A 15714-nucleotide genomic window follows, 5' to 3' on the forward strand; every position below is an offset into this window, starting at 1 on the left:
GTTCAGATTGCAGTTTCTAATTTGAGACGAGGTTTTTTCAGTCTCACAGTTGGCTCCTGATGGCTCCTCGGGGATACAAAATGTTATTGTTATATTGATTTTAGTGGACTTAATTTGAATTTATTGTTCACCAATCAGATAAACCTCTTAGAAAATTTAATTCAGAGGCAATCCATTTGGCTGGGCTGGTCCTATACTTACAGGCTTTTCTTTCTTTGTGGCATCTATGAGTGTCTATCCTGGGTAGGGCTTACGTTTTCTTCTGATTTGACTCTAATATTAGCTGTATTGTTTAGGAGAAAATTAAGCCTATGATGCTCCAATGTAGGATGTCTGCTAATTCAGATAGTGGCTATGCAAGTTTGTTTTTTTAATTATCTGATTTTTTTTTTCTGCTTCACTAGAGTTTGACAGAGGTTTCATTATAGAACTTAGCATGAGTTACAAATATATGATCCAAATGAGTTAACATCTCTTTGGATGCTGGAGATGATGGGTGGAATGATGAGCTATGAATAGTAAAGTTAATTATGCCTTGCAAGGGAAGACCCCGATTGATTTAAAAGTAATTATTAAAAAACAAAAAGATTGTCACTTCTGCTTCTCCTTCCTTTTTTTTCTGAGTTTGTGAGTGACCACCTGAACAATTTTTAGCATTGAGGACAACTGAGGAGACAGAATTCCTCCCACCATTCATCTCTGATCCCACTCTATAGGGAAGAGTTTTCCAGCAGAGATGCTGTCACTTAGGAAAGCTTCTGCAATGTTGGTTGCTGATTTATTTTATTCCTGCTACCCCTTCCCAGTATTTTTTGGGATAAACTTCTGCTTGCGGTTCCCTGGCAGCTGTGGATACGGCAAACAGCAAACCAGCTGCTTGTAGTTCAGGGGCTACCTTTGCTTACAGGGAGGGTGGAGAGCCTGAGCAAGCATATCTGGCTGGCATGGGGAGTGCAGGGGACCTGTGAGTGGGGCTGCTGAACTGTGCTAAACACACAAACTGCCACAGTAATAGCTGGGAGCCAGTGATGGTTGATAGCACTATTTAAAGGATGTTCTTTATGGTTTTTATACAGAAGGTGGGTGGGTGGCTGGCTATGGTCTCTCACATTATTCGCCTCCTGTCACCAGCACTTGCAACAAATGGATCCTCCAGTGTTTGTGAGCTGATCAGAGGACAAATGGTGGCCTGTGCTATCCATCTTTAGTAGAGTCTCTCTTGGCTGCCAGCCTGCCATACTGTGGGCTTGACAGCGGAGCAAGTGTTCAGAGGATGCTATTCACAGGTTTTCTTTTCCTGTGGTGCTTCAGGGAAGGATGAATAAAGTTTTTTCCCAGCTGATACTGCTGTTACAGGTAATGCTTGCTGGTAAGGGTGGGGCTGTACATCCTGCATACCATCACTGGAGCTGAACATGCTCTGGGAGAGGGCAGGCAATCTAACTAAGGTAGTTTGTCTCTTCCCTCTCTCCTTCAGACTGGGAAGGTGGGAGCATGTTCAATAGATTATTATGCCTCGGTGCAGCTTTGTGTTTTACAAAATCCATATGTCAGAAAGGGCATGATAAAGGAAATGTTCTCTGTACTCAGAAGAAATAAGTAGTGAGGTCTGTGATGGTATTTTGTTGCTGCTAAGAGTTTGTCTCATGTTTTTCAAGGTTACAAACCTTGGGAAGCCACCATGATGGATAAATGCTGGTAGCATTACTTTATTTCCAGCAGGACAAATTTCCTGTTCTTATCCTTTTGTTTAAATTGAGGCATGCAATCACACTGGTGGTGTCAACAGGTAGATTTTTACTTGATGTGGACAGACACTTTATTCATACTAACAAAATTGCCCAAAACAATTGACAAAACTTTTTTTTGTCCAGCTCTAGATACAGGAGAAACTACTGAGTTGAGTGCCATGTTTCTCCACTATTACCAGGTAATAAAATATACACTTGTTCATCAGTTCTAACAATTACCATTGGGCTCTTAGCCTCAACATGATCCTTTTCAGTATGCCTATGACAATGATCCTAGTGTAACATTGCTTTTCATCTAATTATTGAACAAACAACAGTGTAGCAGACTTTATCCACACACAAAATGTGAGGAGGCTTGTTTCTTTGTTGGTTGCCTGAAAAACTGAATGTGAATGAACAATGCCAGTAGAAAGTAAATTGAGAAAAAAGGAGATGGTGCTTATGAAAAGAAAAATGCATAATTAAGAACAAATGACTTAGATGATGCCATCAGATTAATTCCAGCCATCACGTTCAGAGTGCATCAGGGGGGTTTGTAACTCCTGCTCTACATAACTGGCCTGAAGAAAGTAGAGAAATTACATAATCCTTTTTCCGTCATCTGTCAAGAGATGGAGTTTCATTTACCAAAACTGGGTATGACCATTTTTTCCCAGAAAACACTACATGCAGCCTAGACAACACAAAGACTGAAGACTGCACAGCCAAACATGGCTTTTTCCATCTTAAAGAAAATGATCTAGTTTACCACGATGACTTGATAAATGAGATGCCACATGGAGATCACTTTTTTTCTTTTTTTCCCTCCCAAATATCAGGGGTTTTTGGTTGCATGAAGATTAAATTAGTTTAAGAATTTGCTAAAATTGATTTTGGCAATATTTTTTAAGCAGAGATCCTAAAGTAAGAAATACGTTGTTATAAGAATATTTGAAATATTTGAAAATACTTTTATAAGACTATTTGAATATTTGGAAAGCTTCACAAATAATTTTTGGAAGCTTTGAAGTTTTTTATTAACAAAAAGCTTATGAAATCCCTGTGAATTTGCAAAATAATTCTTCAGGGAATCTTCATTTGTGTAGAATAGAGTTTGGTTAAAAATATTTTGCTTTATAGAGCATACTGGTTTCAGTGCTAGTTTCATGCTAGTTAGTTAAATCTGCTATGATTGCACAGCAATTTATTGCACACTGTATTTGAATCTGTAAAGCTAGAAGATTTCAGCAGATGAAATAGCATTATTATTTGGCAGAGAAAACATTGGTGTGCACTAATATCGTGAAATTACTTTTCATTTACCACTAACACAGAACATTCATATGTAAATGAATGTAAAAAATACACCTACTTTACTCATGAATGATTTGATTCCACTTAAGAGTTATGCCTTTTATCTGGATTTCATCTTCCTGCCATTTCTCTCACAGAAATACTTTCCTTTGCACTTATCACTAGTCAGATCTTAAAACTGTTTTGTCAGTAACAGTGAATATTAGACTTAACATTATGGTGCTAAATGAGGAAGGCTTAATTTCAGAAGGGAGATTTATATGTACTGAAGGTAGAATTTACTGTTAGTGTTCTCAATGCCCATAGCAGAAAAATTACTTACCCTTTTCACTATTGCTTTTGGCAAGTAAAAGTTCTGCTTATATATCATATATCAGATATCATATGGCTCCCTGTCCTCAGCCTGAGCTAACCTAACTGCAGTGCAGGAAATCCTGAAGTCCATCACCAGATCAATAAAGCTAAGGAGATAAAGAGTTTCTGATGGCTCATATAGATCACATTGAAAATGTGTTAGCAAATCTTTTACCCAGAACTGCAGTAAACCCCATGGTGTGCCAAAGGCAGTAAAATATATCTGTATGCAAAGGGTGAACATCCTTCTTCCCATCGGCCTCAAGAATCAGTTATGGATCCTACATACTTGTTTAGGTGGGAGTGATTTTGTTTTGGGTGTTTTTTTTTTTTTTTTTCTCTTCAGACTGCTTGGAGGTTTGGGCAAGTATGAAATACATAATACATACCCTGGTTTATAGGGGCATAGCATGGCATGGGTTGGGAGGGACATTTACAAAGCTGTAACCCCCCAGTTAAAAGCAGGCTGGATAAAAAGAGCTGTTACAATGTAAAATGTTTTTAAAAGGTAGTGTGTTTGTACAGTACTTCCTTTCTGATTAAATGGTTTTAAACTGTGGATTAGCTGTTTAAGACTTTTGGAAATGCATGTAACTAGATATGGAACTGGTAGTTCAAATTGTGGAGAAATAAGATATTGGGCAAGCTAGGGACAAAATTAGAGACAAAGAAAGTAAAAAAACAAAAAGGTAATGAGCACTTGGTCTTTCAGAGTCTGTTGATTGAATAAGAGAAAGAAGAATAGTTTATATAATTGCTCTATTAGTGCTACAAAGCATGGCCAGGGCTGGGCTTTTTGATGTGTTGCTTGATTGTGGTGTAGAAAAAGAAGGACATTTTTCAAGAAAGGAGATAATGATGATGACTGTGAATCTTTCCTGGGTTCTATAAGGCTGGAAGTATCATGCACCTGAGTGTTTTTCTGACTGTAAACATTTGGAACGAACATTTACACTCTTTGAAACCGCTTGCCTTTTAATTAGTGTGTATTTAATAATTGCAGTAACTGCTAAGTGTCCTTTGAGCTATCTGGGGTTTCTGTCCTTATCTCCTTATTCTGTGTTTATGAAACAGATGTGTTAGGATCATGTGTTGTGCACTTCTAAATTACCCCATATGTCAGTGCTATTTGAAGGAGAGATAACCTTAGTGTTGGCATTTCGAGATGCTGGAGGAAGGGCCGTTAGAAATATATGTTGTAGGCAGATCTGATGAGGTATAAAGTTACATAAGGCACCTTCCATATGACAAGCTGTGATATCAGTTGCTAGCAGCTTTGGGCTGGTAAGCTATCTGCCTCATACTTTGTGGGATGTGTTCAGCCAAATGTTTTGGAGAACGAGATTCAGATCCATTTTGTTTATTTTTAAAATCACCTTTGGAGGCGAAGGGTGGAACTTTTCTTGGTGAATTTTTGTCCACCAAAAATTTTCAGGTGTGGTTTTGAAATGGCTGCCTTGTGGTATCCAGGAGATGCTGTTTTGATAATTCATTTAAAATATTCCTCAGGCTTTTCAAATATCCCTCAGGCTTTTCAAGAAATGAGGACCCTATGAACTTTCCAAGTCGCTTTTTAAAAAGCAAATAAATAATACATACAGAAAGGATACTCAAGAATTAAGTGTGGAAGATGAATGCACTGAAAGATAGTGAGGAGAAGAATTAAACACACCTGAGGTGATTTTAAGTCCATTTCTTAGCAGCCATATGCTATTCTTGCCTAAAACTCCAGTGTTCATCCTGTGAATAAGTGGAAAATGACTTTTTATAGCATTAGACAGAAAACTTATTATTTCATCCTTGCGATAGTTATCCTTATTACTAAGATATATTAGATGTAATTGAGAAGTTGCACTTCTTTACACATAATTTATTGCTCAGTACAGCTATCTAGACTATAAAATTTGTCTTTTCAAAAGGTTGCAATTTTCTTCTTTAAAATATATTTTTGTGTGTGTTACAAAAATATTTACCAAATTCAAATAAACCTTCATGGTCTTCTTAGCTTATACAGTCATGATTGCCTTCAGCAGAGGAGCAGCAGGAATGAATCAATGTCAGCACTGCTATCCACTCCACTGTCTGGGGAAGAGACTGCTTTTGTTTTCTTCTTCCCCACAAGCACCAGTATTACAGTAACATCTTCAGTTCCCATCTTGTGTCTCTTCAGTAGAAATTAACCTTGGTCTCTGCATGCCTTCTGCTCCACATGGTTTCCAGCAGTATAGTTTTCATTTTGTTCCATAAGGTTTTCAGCTTTCTGGGCTGAAGAGGAGACACAGAGATTTAGAAATGTAGGCAGAGAAGGACATATGCTCCTTTCCCTGTCTTGCAAGTGTTTGTAAGAGTTAAATAGTGTCACTGAAATTGATACAGCATTTGTGCTTGGAGACATAGAGGTATTCATGGTTGCATCAAAGTTGTGATTGAGACAGTTGTTCTAAGGGATTTCTGGATTTGTTAATGGGACTCTGGTTATGTCTGTGTTGCACGCTGTACTGTGTTTAAATCTGACCTTGGCTTATTTAGGTAGCTGAGATGGCCTTGCACTTGAAATGGTATAAAAGTACCCTAAACTAAAGTCCTGGCATCTTCTAGACAGTCTGTCTAAGCCAGCAGAGACAGTTAGCATTGTATGAGTTAGGAACACTTTTCAACCTGTGTTAACACTGTCAGATGCACTTCCCTGCCAACAAGAATCAAGTGAGTTTAACACAGGAAAAAGATGAGGTCTAAACTACCATTTTTTTTTAATTGAAAGAAGAAAGGAACACAATTACTGAACATTGATCAAGCTAGTTAAAGAAAATTTTGCTTTACTTCCACATTTGGCTTGTCAACTCTCTTCCCATCCTTGGGGTGCTGGTGCAAGGATGGGCTGGCAGAGGGATCAGGCTGGCTCTTCTCACAAAAATACCAAGCAAAACACATCAGGGGTGATTAGAGCTCCTGCTTGTCAGCATGTGAAGAAAAGAGCTACAATTCCTCACTCAGTCATGTGAAGCCACAGAAAAGTAATTAGCAGGTAAGATGTCTATTAATAGCTCCCACCACCTTTAGTTCAGACACCTGCTGACAAGCTATTACTCTGTGTAGTTCAGCTTCATCAAGTTCTTGTTTTATGCTTGCCAGAAGAGACTCCATTAGAGCCCTTTCTGTTGAGGCAGGGTATCTCTGAAGACTCTCTGTGGCCTCCCATTGAGGAAGTGGATGCCCAGACTTGTGTCACTTCTCCTAATCTCTGCAGGCATGCAGAGCTTTCTTTGTGGTTCTTTCAGTGACTGGATGTATTTTGGCTGATGAAAGTGCAACTTGGGTAGTGCTGGCTAAATGCAAACTAGGGGAAAACAAAGAACTGTCTCCTTTGCCTGCAATTATCTTCTTACAGTGCTTGAAAATAAGCGCAGTGCATTTCTAAGAAAACCCTATTGCTAATAGTATATTATTGAATATAAAGTATGATTAAACTTGGAAGTTGGTACTGAAGCAAGCTTTTTCCCAGTATTAGAACATGCAGCTCTGGTCGCTTTTAATATGGATCAGAAATATTAGTGATAAACAAAGTGAGGATTTTGTTAGCTTGGCTGCTGCTTTAGAATCCTTCTGCTTAAAGGCTTCAATTAACACAGCTGCCCCAAAATACATTTTGCCTGAAATTTATCTCTGTATTTTCCATTTCTGTCTTTATCTGTATGATATTGCAGGTGGAAGCTTTACCAAAGTCAGTGCCATCCTCTTGTAAGACTGAATTTACATGTGGTTTAGGCTCAGTGTTTTATGTTAAAGAACACACACACCTTTGATAAAATATGTGTGAAAACAGGCTTTGAATCTGTTAATGCTCCCGCTTCCTTCCCTCATATATGATGGTGAAAAAAGGCATCTGAAAAAGAATGAGGCTGTAGGTGGCCATCACTTAGATATTAAGAGGAAGCCACTAAGGTTTTGTAGCTGATTTTCTAAAGGAGCATATACATAAATGCAGCCTGTTTTCCTATTGTAGAAAAAACCTGAGTGTTGTTTTGCTTGATCTGCAGTGTGCAGATTTTCTCTTCTGGTGCTTTCCTTTCTGGTGATACTGGAGGTCTGTGCACTGCCTGCCGGGGCTGCCGCTGGGCTGGGCATGGATCCCCTGAACAGGCTGGGAACCAGCACTGGCCTGTCCAAGCAGATGAGGTACAGCAAGGTGACAGAGAGGAGATGGCAAAAGAGGGGGAGTTGAGATAATCTGGGGTTGTTGAGGACCGATTTGATCCACCCTTGTCCTCAGTGTGGTTTCCCCCAGCTGTGGCTGGGGTGACAAGAAGGTGCCTGGGCTCGTATGGCACCTTCCCCACACAGCCCCTGCCTCGCCCACCTTAGTTTTATATTTGGATAATCACACTTGGCTCTTTAGTAACAGCCTGCTGAATTAAGAAGTTCAGCATTTCAGTGTGTCAGAAAGAAGGCAGCCCTGCGAGGAGGCCTGTGGTTGTACCCTCCATGTTTGGGGGTGTGAGTGCCATGTTCTTGGGGCTTGCTTGTGGTGGGCTTTGCTTCAGCTGGTCTTTCAGACATTTTTGGTGACTTATCATTCATCCGGAATATCTTTCATTTGTTTCTTTCCCCATTAATTTTGCCAAAATGAGTTAGATGCGCAAGAAGCAGAATGAAGTAAGAACAAACCTGTTATCTTTTTCAGACTTACTCCTACTCACTCCTCATTCCCCATCGTGCTCCCTCAGCCAGACCAAGCACTGAAAGCTGCAGAAAACAAAAGATATATTTTTATCTGATGTTTATCTCTTTACTTGGGACTGATTTAATAAGTTATTAGTTATGAGCCATTTAGCTGCATAATAAAGTACATTTTACTTTTCAATCCCAATTAATTGTTTTCATCTTGTAATTTTTTATTTATGACCTAATGCTATCTGTTGTATAATTGCTTTTGAATATTTACATGGTGGAAAAGTCACTGCCCAAACATAAAGTTTGTCTAATTGGGGCTGAATGTGGTGGCAAGGGATGACATCAGTGTAGTTGAGAAACATGCCTGCAAAGCCTTCCTTGCCCAAGATAGGAATGTTCACAGAAGTTCCAGTAATGGCTTATAAAGTGCAACCTTAGTATATGGTCGGTGCTCCCTTGAGCTTTGAGTTCCCAAGTGTGTTCTCTGCTGTGGAAGGGTGGTGCTGGCTGAGTGGCTCCATCACAAAGTGTGTTCAGTCTCCAAGCACACACAGCTGGCTGGAGATGGCAGATGAGCTGTGTGCTGTAGTCTCTCCGTCGTGAACCCCCATTGCCATGGGAGTGGATGTTCTGTGAGGGCTGGGGGCTCACTGGGAATGGCTTCAGTATAATGTTCCTGCAGTCCCTGTGTAGTAAAAGAGGATTAAATTCATTTAGTAAATGGTTTGGATTGAGAGCATGACAACTGCTGTAAATATTCACTACCTGGCCACCCTCTGCCCCAGTTCTTATAGAAAAAATACTAAGGTAAATAACCTTCAGCAATTTTAGAATAGCATTGTAAGCTTATCCCTTCTGCCATCTCTCCTTTTGGACAGAGAGGCATGGGAGGAGAGCTGGGGAGGTCACAGAGTGTCATTAGGGAGTAGATTTTTCTGTGTGCACCTGTGGGGCTTTGTGCATTCTACTTCACTGTTTGTGGTAGGAAATGGTCCATGTTCTGTAATGAGTAGCCCATTCCATTGTCAACTGAGTAAGCTGTCAGCACCCTATGCTATCACCCTGTGATGTGGCTAAAATGAGAACCTTCAAAATTCCATAATTCTCTTAGAGGAGTACTAAACTCAAGTTTGTGCAATTGCTTGTTCCTTTGCAAAGGCGAATAAGTCCTTTTTGTAAAAACTCTGTCACTCTTTGTGTGTGTGAGGAAAACAAATCTTTTATAGAAATGACAAATCACTAATGGTACTATATTATATTTTAATTGAACATTAAATCAGGGCATTCTTGAGTGCTGTTTTGGTAACATTTGTACTTTTGAAGGATTTCCAGCTCCTGTTTGTTAATATTGTTTAATACTGTTTGTTAGTATTTCTGCATAGGTATTTCTGTCTCTATTGCACAGCTAAGGAATGTAATTTAAGAGGTTGACTCTTAAATGGAAACAATGTTTAGAACTGGATTTTAAATGAGTGAAATAGAGGTTGAGCAGGGCAGCACTGTGTTCTCTGGTCTGTGATTGTGGTGGTCCTTTACTGCTAAAAAGAATAGAAGTTTGTTAATTAACTTACTTAGATCTCTGAAGCCAACAAAACCAATTTAGTGTCACACCATGTCCATACTTCTGCTGGTTGCCAGCCCTGGTGCCAGGTGTATCTCGGGAATTATTGTGACTACGGACATGGGGTACTGATCCCTGATCATCAGGTCTACAGGGAGAGCCCTCTGATCAAGGCTGGGTTGGATGAGGCTCTGAGCAACCTGCTCTAGTAAAAGGAGTCTGTGGCAGGGGTGTTAGAACAAGATGATCTTGAAGGTCCCTTCCAACCCACACTGTTCTTTGATCTACTGACAGTGATGCACTGCTTTGAAAAACAGTTTTCCAGACTAGGCATTTCCTTTGAGATGTTTTTCTCAATACACTTAGAACAAGCTAAAGGATCACTCATAATTTTGCTCTTCTTTTGTTCTCTTTTTATGCACTTCAGAAACAGAACATTCTATACATTTAAAAACTACTGAGTGGGTGTATTTCTGTCTTAATTATTAGGAATGGTTAAGTTTTGAAGTAGAAGATCAATCTTGCTGTTCTTGGTTCTTCGTGTTCATCTGTAAAACTAACCTTCTTTTCTTTTTTTTTTTTTTTTTTTTCAATGCAGAACTATGGTTTGGAAACTGAAAATCTAAAAACCCTTTCTCACAAACTGAATGCATCTGCCAAAAACCTGCAGAACTTCATTACTGGGAGAAGGAGGAGTGGTCACTATGATGGAAGAACCAGTCGTAAATTACCAAATGATTTTCTGACATCAGTAGTGGATCTGATTGGAGCAGCTAAAAGTCTTCTGGCTTGGTTGGACAGGTAAAATCTCCCAAATGTCTCACAGGTAACCAGATCACACACATGAACAAGCTCCAACTTCTTTATGAAATGCAACATGGACACTGAATGGAAGCAGAATTCATTCACATGGTCTGAGAGAATGTTTGTACCAATTTTTTTTTTTTTATGTCAGCATGCAATTCTGATTAGCTTTTCAATACAATACCTCCAAATGCACCGTGACCCTACACATATATGCAGGAAAGCAAAAGGATGATATCATGAGGTTATATATGTATTTTTTAACTAATATAAAGCAGCAATTTAACCTGCATAAGTCCTATTCATTACTTTGATTCTATCAAATTCACAAAACTGATCATACTTTTCATTACATGGATGTCAATATATAATTCCAGAGTGTGTGTGTGTGTGTACAAACATGAATGCTATGTTTTGGTTTTTTTAAAGAGCAGTGAAGATTTTCTAGAGGTACTGTTCTACACTTCTATCTCTCTTACCTAGGAAGCATATGTGGGACCTGGACTAAAGTGCTCCCCTTTCCTACATTTGTTGTGACTTTTTCTAATTATAACAAGAGTAATATGCAGGTATTTAAGATGACCATTGAAATTCCTAAAGCATTGAAATTAGTCTATCTGTATGTCTTTACATAATGCATCACAGTGAATTTTCATCAGAGAAAACAAAAGGCTTATCTTAATTTAAAGGTGTATCTTTTTTCCAGCAGCTGAAGTTTTGTTCGGAGTATGATCTTCGTGTAGCTTTCCAGATCCAACAGAATTATTTGGTTTTACTGCTGTGTGTTTTGTCTTTCATTTTTGTGAGAAGTGGTTTCTCTCCCATAAATGATTTCCGTATGAAATGGAGGCCTGAATCTTTTCAACTTCTTAAGCTGAACTAAAAACTCTTTGGTTTGTTCAGCAGATTGCAGCTACCATTGCTTCTTGTTTTCTACTCCCTCTCTAGCCTTTCCCCAAGTCTGAAACCCAGAGAACCTAAACTTGGCTCCTATATTTTTCTTCAGATATTTTATATTAGGTGTGTAGAGAAATAGTGCAATCTCATGGAAGGAATAGTATTGAGACTTGAAAAATTTGTAGTATATTTTTAACTCTATCTCTAAAAATTTAGTTCTTGGAATGCCTGTAGGCTTCGCTTTTTCTCCCTGCAAAATCGTTATTGGCAGAGAGCAAAATATCATACTGTGCTTTAAAACAAAAAGAAGAGTAGAAAAGCATGTCCTTTTGCATAGACAGGCCAGGTTTTGCCACTTATTTCTGTTTAGAAATAATCTTGTTTGGTTTCTCATTGGAACTGCAGTTACTAAGTCAAAGTTCTTTTTGAGTTTTGGTTGTTTCATGGGTTTTAGAGGGTTTTTTTAATAGTCTGTTATTCGAAAGTAAATTTCATATACATATATATACATATTTAACACACTGAAGAAAATTTTTTTTTTTTGCAATTTAATATGAATTTAATAATTTAAATTCAAGAAGAAGGTTGTTATTAATACTGGAAAACATCTGCATCTCCGGGCTGGTGTGTCATTGTAGTGCTGTGCACTGCATGTACTTTTGCATTTAGCTGAAATGAAGTGACTGCTGATCAGACCCAGGAATTCCAAGAAGTTAAAAATGAGGGCAATTATGGTGCTATCACACTTTCAGGAAGGCTGTCTTGAGTCTCCAAAGAAGGATTCAGATTTCTAGGAAAGTCCTTTCAAAGATCTAAACACCTGGTTCTAAGAAATGTTATCTAAAATATGTTAAGACTTCCCTGATTTGTGAGCTTCTGGGTATTTTGGTGAAGTTCTTCCTTATTTGTGTATTCCTATCAAAGCTGTACCCCAAATCTTAGGTTGTTGTTTGTTTTCTAGTACCAGTTCCATCTCTGGGTTGTGAGCGGGGAGAGTAAACCATTAGGATGAATGAAGTGGCCATTAGGGTTGTCCACCCCATTGTAACAGCCCTGCTAGTCTGTCCCTGTGCTGTGGTTTTTGAGGTCATGTCTGGGAAAAGCAGCGAGCACCAGCTCCAGCTTTCACAGGCATGCAGTGATGTGGGGTTTATACACAGGGAATGGTGATGACTCCATGCAGGTTGTGCTTCACTTGTTGCTGTAGTGAGTGCTCTGTTTATGATGTTTCTGTGGGACACTTAAGATCTTAAAGGACTTTGTTAGGCCTAGCACAATTATCCAGAGGAGTGTGAGAGTTGTGATTAGCTGAGTTACTTTCACTGTAGTCTTGCAGTGCTACTGTCCAGGGCAGATCCAAGGACATTTTATTCCAGGTCCTTGCCTGGAGCAGTCCTACTTCCAGATCTATGTCAGAAATTGAGTTTTACTAAAATTAGGGTAGCTTTTATTGCCAGGCTTTAAGTCTTTTGGTTTAGTTTCATTTAGGAGCTGGAAAACCTAATACAGATTTTGGTTTCAAAAGAAGTTGTCTGATGATTTTGAGGAGCATGAAATAACTGTGCAGTAACATGTAAGGAAACTGCATCAAACTGATCCGTTAACTTCCTGTTACTTTCTCAGCATGCAAAATGTATCCTCTTTCAGGAGAATTCAAAGCTTTTAAACTTTTCATTTTATACTTTCTCCCTAATCTTAAAATTGTTCCACGCAAATTTCCTGACAAGATCTGCACCTTTGTGAAAAACCGTGAGTCTTTCATGAAAGGGTGATGCATTTCTACTTGATGCTTAACGCAGTTTAGACAGATGGAAACCCACACTTCAGGTTATAGCAACAAACTACTTACCTGATGTGCAGAACAACTTGGCATTGAAATATTTCCCGTGATACTTCTCAGGAATTACAGTCAGTCACATCATCTACATTTCCAGATAAATCAGTGGCATTTTGTTCAGTCTTTGCTCCTGTAATTCATTAAAGTTGTATTCTTTGGAATAGTGATACACATCACCTTTCTTTGTTGTCCTTTTTCTCTGATGTGTCAGATTCCTGGAAATTCTTCTTCCTTTTATAGGGCTGATTCACTCCATCCTGGTGAGAAAGATTTAAAAATGCACGATTAAATTAGGATTGCTTTTATAAATTCACTACTTTGGATTTGCACTATGAATGTGTTGCAATTTTGTGGCGTAAAGCTGTTTTCAACCTCATAAAAATATTTTTTCTGTGCACTAGTATGTCCAGTAGTATCTGCACATTTAATTGGAATTGAAATTACACATATTTATTTCAGTTAAGGTTTCATTCTTAGAGCACACATTTAAAATCCACCTGAAAAACACTTAGTAGAATGTTGCTTTATGTGTGGATATGTTGGTTTTCACTGCCTCTGAAATTTCTGAATTAAGTATCCATTTCCTGTCCATGGCTTTCGTTATCTAAAGGCAACATGAATACCTCAAGGATTTTGAGAGCCAAAGCTACTTTTTTCCATCTTTAACAAAATTTTGTTAGAATTTTACCATGTTATTTGTATCTTCAATGACACAGTTAAAATTTTTCAGTTGTTATCTAGAGGCAGTCAAAAAATGGAAAGCAATGATATCATAGGGATCCCAGAAAATTTTTCTGAGCCTCAAGTTTGGAGCATTTACCAGTGCTTATAAACAGCTTTCTGATTAGGACACAGCTGGTCTTTTACTGTACTCCCAGCTCATTCCTTTTCTACTAATTTGCTGATACCTGTTGGTTGCAGTACTGAAATTGTGATGAGTCTTAAAGGAAGGGTGCTCAGATTCAGCCAAGACATTTTCTCCCAGATCTTAGCAGACCACCTGAAAGGCAGACAGAAGGTTGTATCTTCTTCAGAAGTTGGCACAACTTGGAGTGTTGAATTTGTCTCTTGATGAGTCAGAAGCTGCTGTAGAGTGAAGACAGCCTTGAGAGCAAAAGGATTTGGACCTCATTGTTCTTCAAATCCCACTGTATGTCATATGTTTTTCTTTATGGGACAGCTGGATTTAACAGGTACAGCTCATTACTGTAGTCTTGACTAGGAAGAACTGTATTGCTCTTTGTGGAAGAGGAAGGATCCTTAGCAAACCTGAACTGAGTTGACATTTGATGACAGCCTTCGTGAGCTTTGTCTCTTTCCATTTCTCTCCTTGCTCTGCCAGCACAAACTTCTGGTAATGTCATCTTCCATGTTCCTGGTTTGATATGTTCTCTTCATTCACCTTCACCACACTTCAGTTGTTTTTGTTGTGTTTTCCAAAAATCCCGGGAAATCTGTATTTCCTGCAGATTGCACTAAGCAAGGAAAGGATTTGTAGTTGTGCTGGGGTTCTTCTTGTTTGGTCTAATGTTTGGGCCATGTTATCTGAAGCAAGGACTCCTTATACTGTGTGTGTTATGCAGCATCAATAGAATATTTTGGATCTTAACAATAGGACTAGTATCTGTATAAACTATAAATACAGACTTAGAGAATAGGAGTAAAGAAGGACTGGTTTTTAGGGCTTTACTTGAGTCCTCATTGAAGAGAGGCTAAGATAATGTGGTAGTTATTTTTTCTCTTGAGTTAAGAAATACAGTCAGCTTCCCATGAGGTAACTACTCCAACATTGCGTCTGTTGTTGTGTCACAGATTTTAATGGTCGTGCATTAGGATTTGTCAAGCACCACTGGATTTTTTAGTGTAGTGTTTGACTCAGCCATCTGTGTGGGCAGAGATTCAATATGTCTTTCACAGCAACTCTTCTGTAGCTCTTGTTTTTCACACTAGCACTATCCCCTTTTTGGAAATAAAAAACTTAAAATGCTGCTGCAGATTACACTGCAGTCTAAGTAGGAGGAACAAAGAGATTTTGTGGAGATAGATTTCTGTGTTCAAGACTTTTAGTGCTGTGGCCAGAGAAAAGCTAGCAGGCTGACAAATATGCCTCAGTCTGATTAACTTACCACTGCTGTCCGGACACACAGTACATGAACAAAATGAAAAATGAAGATTAACAAAAACCCTAAGTGTAAATAGAAATTTTGATTATATAAAATATATGGTAAAATTGCTGACATATGTAAAAAATGTAAAATGACACAGTAGAAGGCCTTTTTGGCAAGTCTAGGTCTGCTTTTAGGGTCATTCACAGAGTAGTGGGGTGTAATCCTATAACTTCTAAACCTCAGGTGGGCAAATTATTTTGGTACAAGCTTAAATTGCTACAGTTCTGCGAAGCAGATGAATCTGTACATAAATCCTATTCAATGAGAGTGAAATCTGTGCCTGAAGTTAAGGACATTTGAATGCTTTAGTGGCTGATGGCAGAACAGGATATTGAGGCCCTACACCATGGGCTTTTTTGGTGATGCTTTGATGTGTCA

At 38.6% G+C, this 15714-nt stretch overlaps 1 protein-coding gene across 5 annotated transcripts in view; it reads left to right on the top strand.

The window, feature by feature from the left end:
• The window catches only part of CNKSR2 (connector enhancer of kinase suppressor of Ras 2), a 205222-nt gene that overhangs the window by 38104 nt on the left and 151404 nt on the right, over nt 1-15714 (top strand). For all 5 annotated transcript variants that reach the window (XM_066313957.1, XM_066313958.1, XM_066313959.1 and 2 more), the window contains exon 3: nt 10229-10431. In XM_066313957.1, coding sequence (XP_066170054.1) covers nt 10229-10431 — 203 coding nt within the window. The remainder of the gene's footprint in view (nt 1-10228; nt 10432-15714) is intronic.

This window comes from Sylvia atricapilla, chromosome 2, assembly GCF_009819655.1.
Source record: "Sylvia atricapilla isolate bSylAtr1 chromosome 2, bSylAtr1.pri, whole genome shotgun sequence".
Taxonomy (NCBI): Eukaryota; Metazoa; Chordata; class Aves; order Passeriformes; family Sylviidae; genus Sylvia; species Sylvia atricapilla.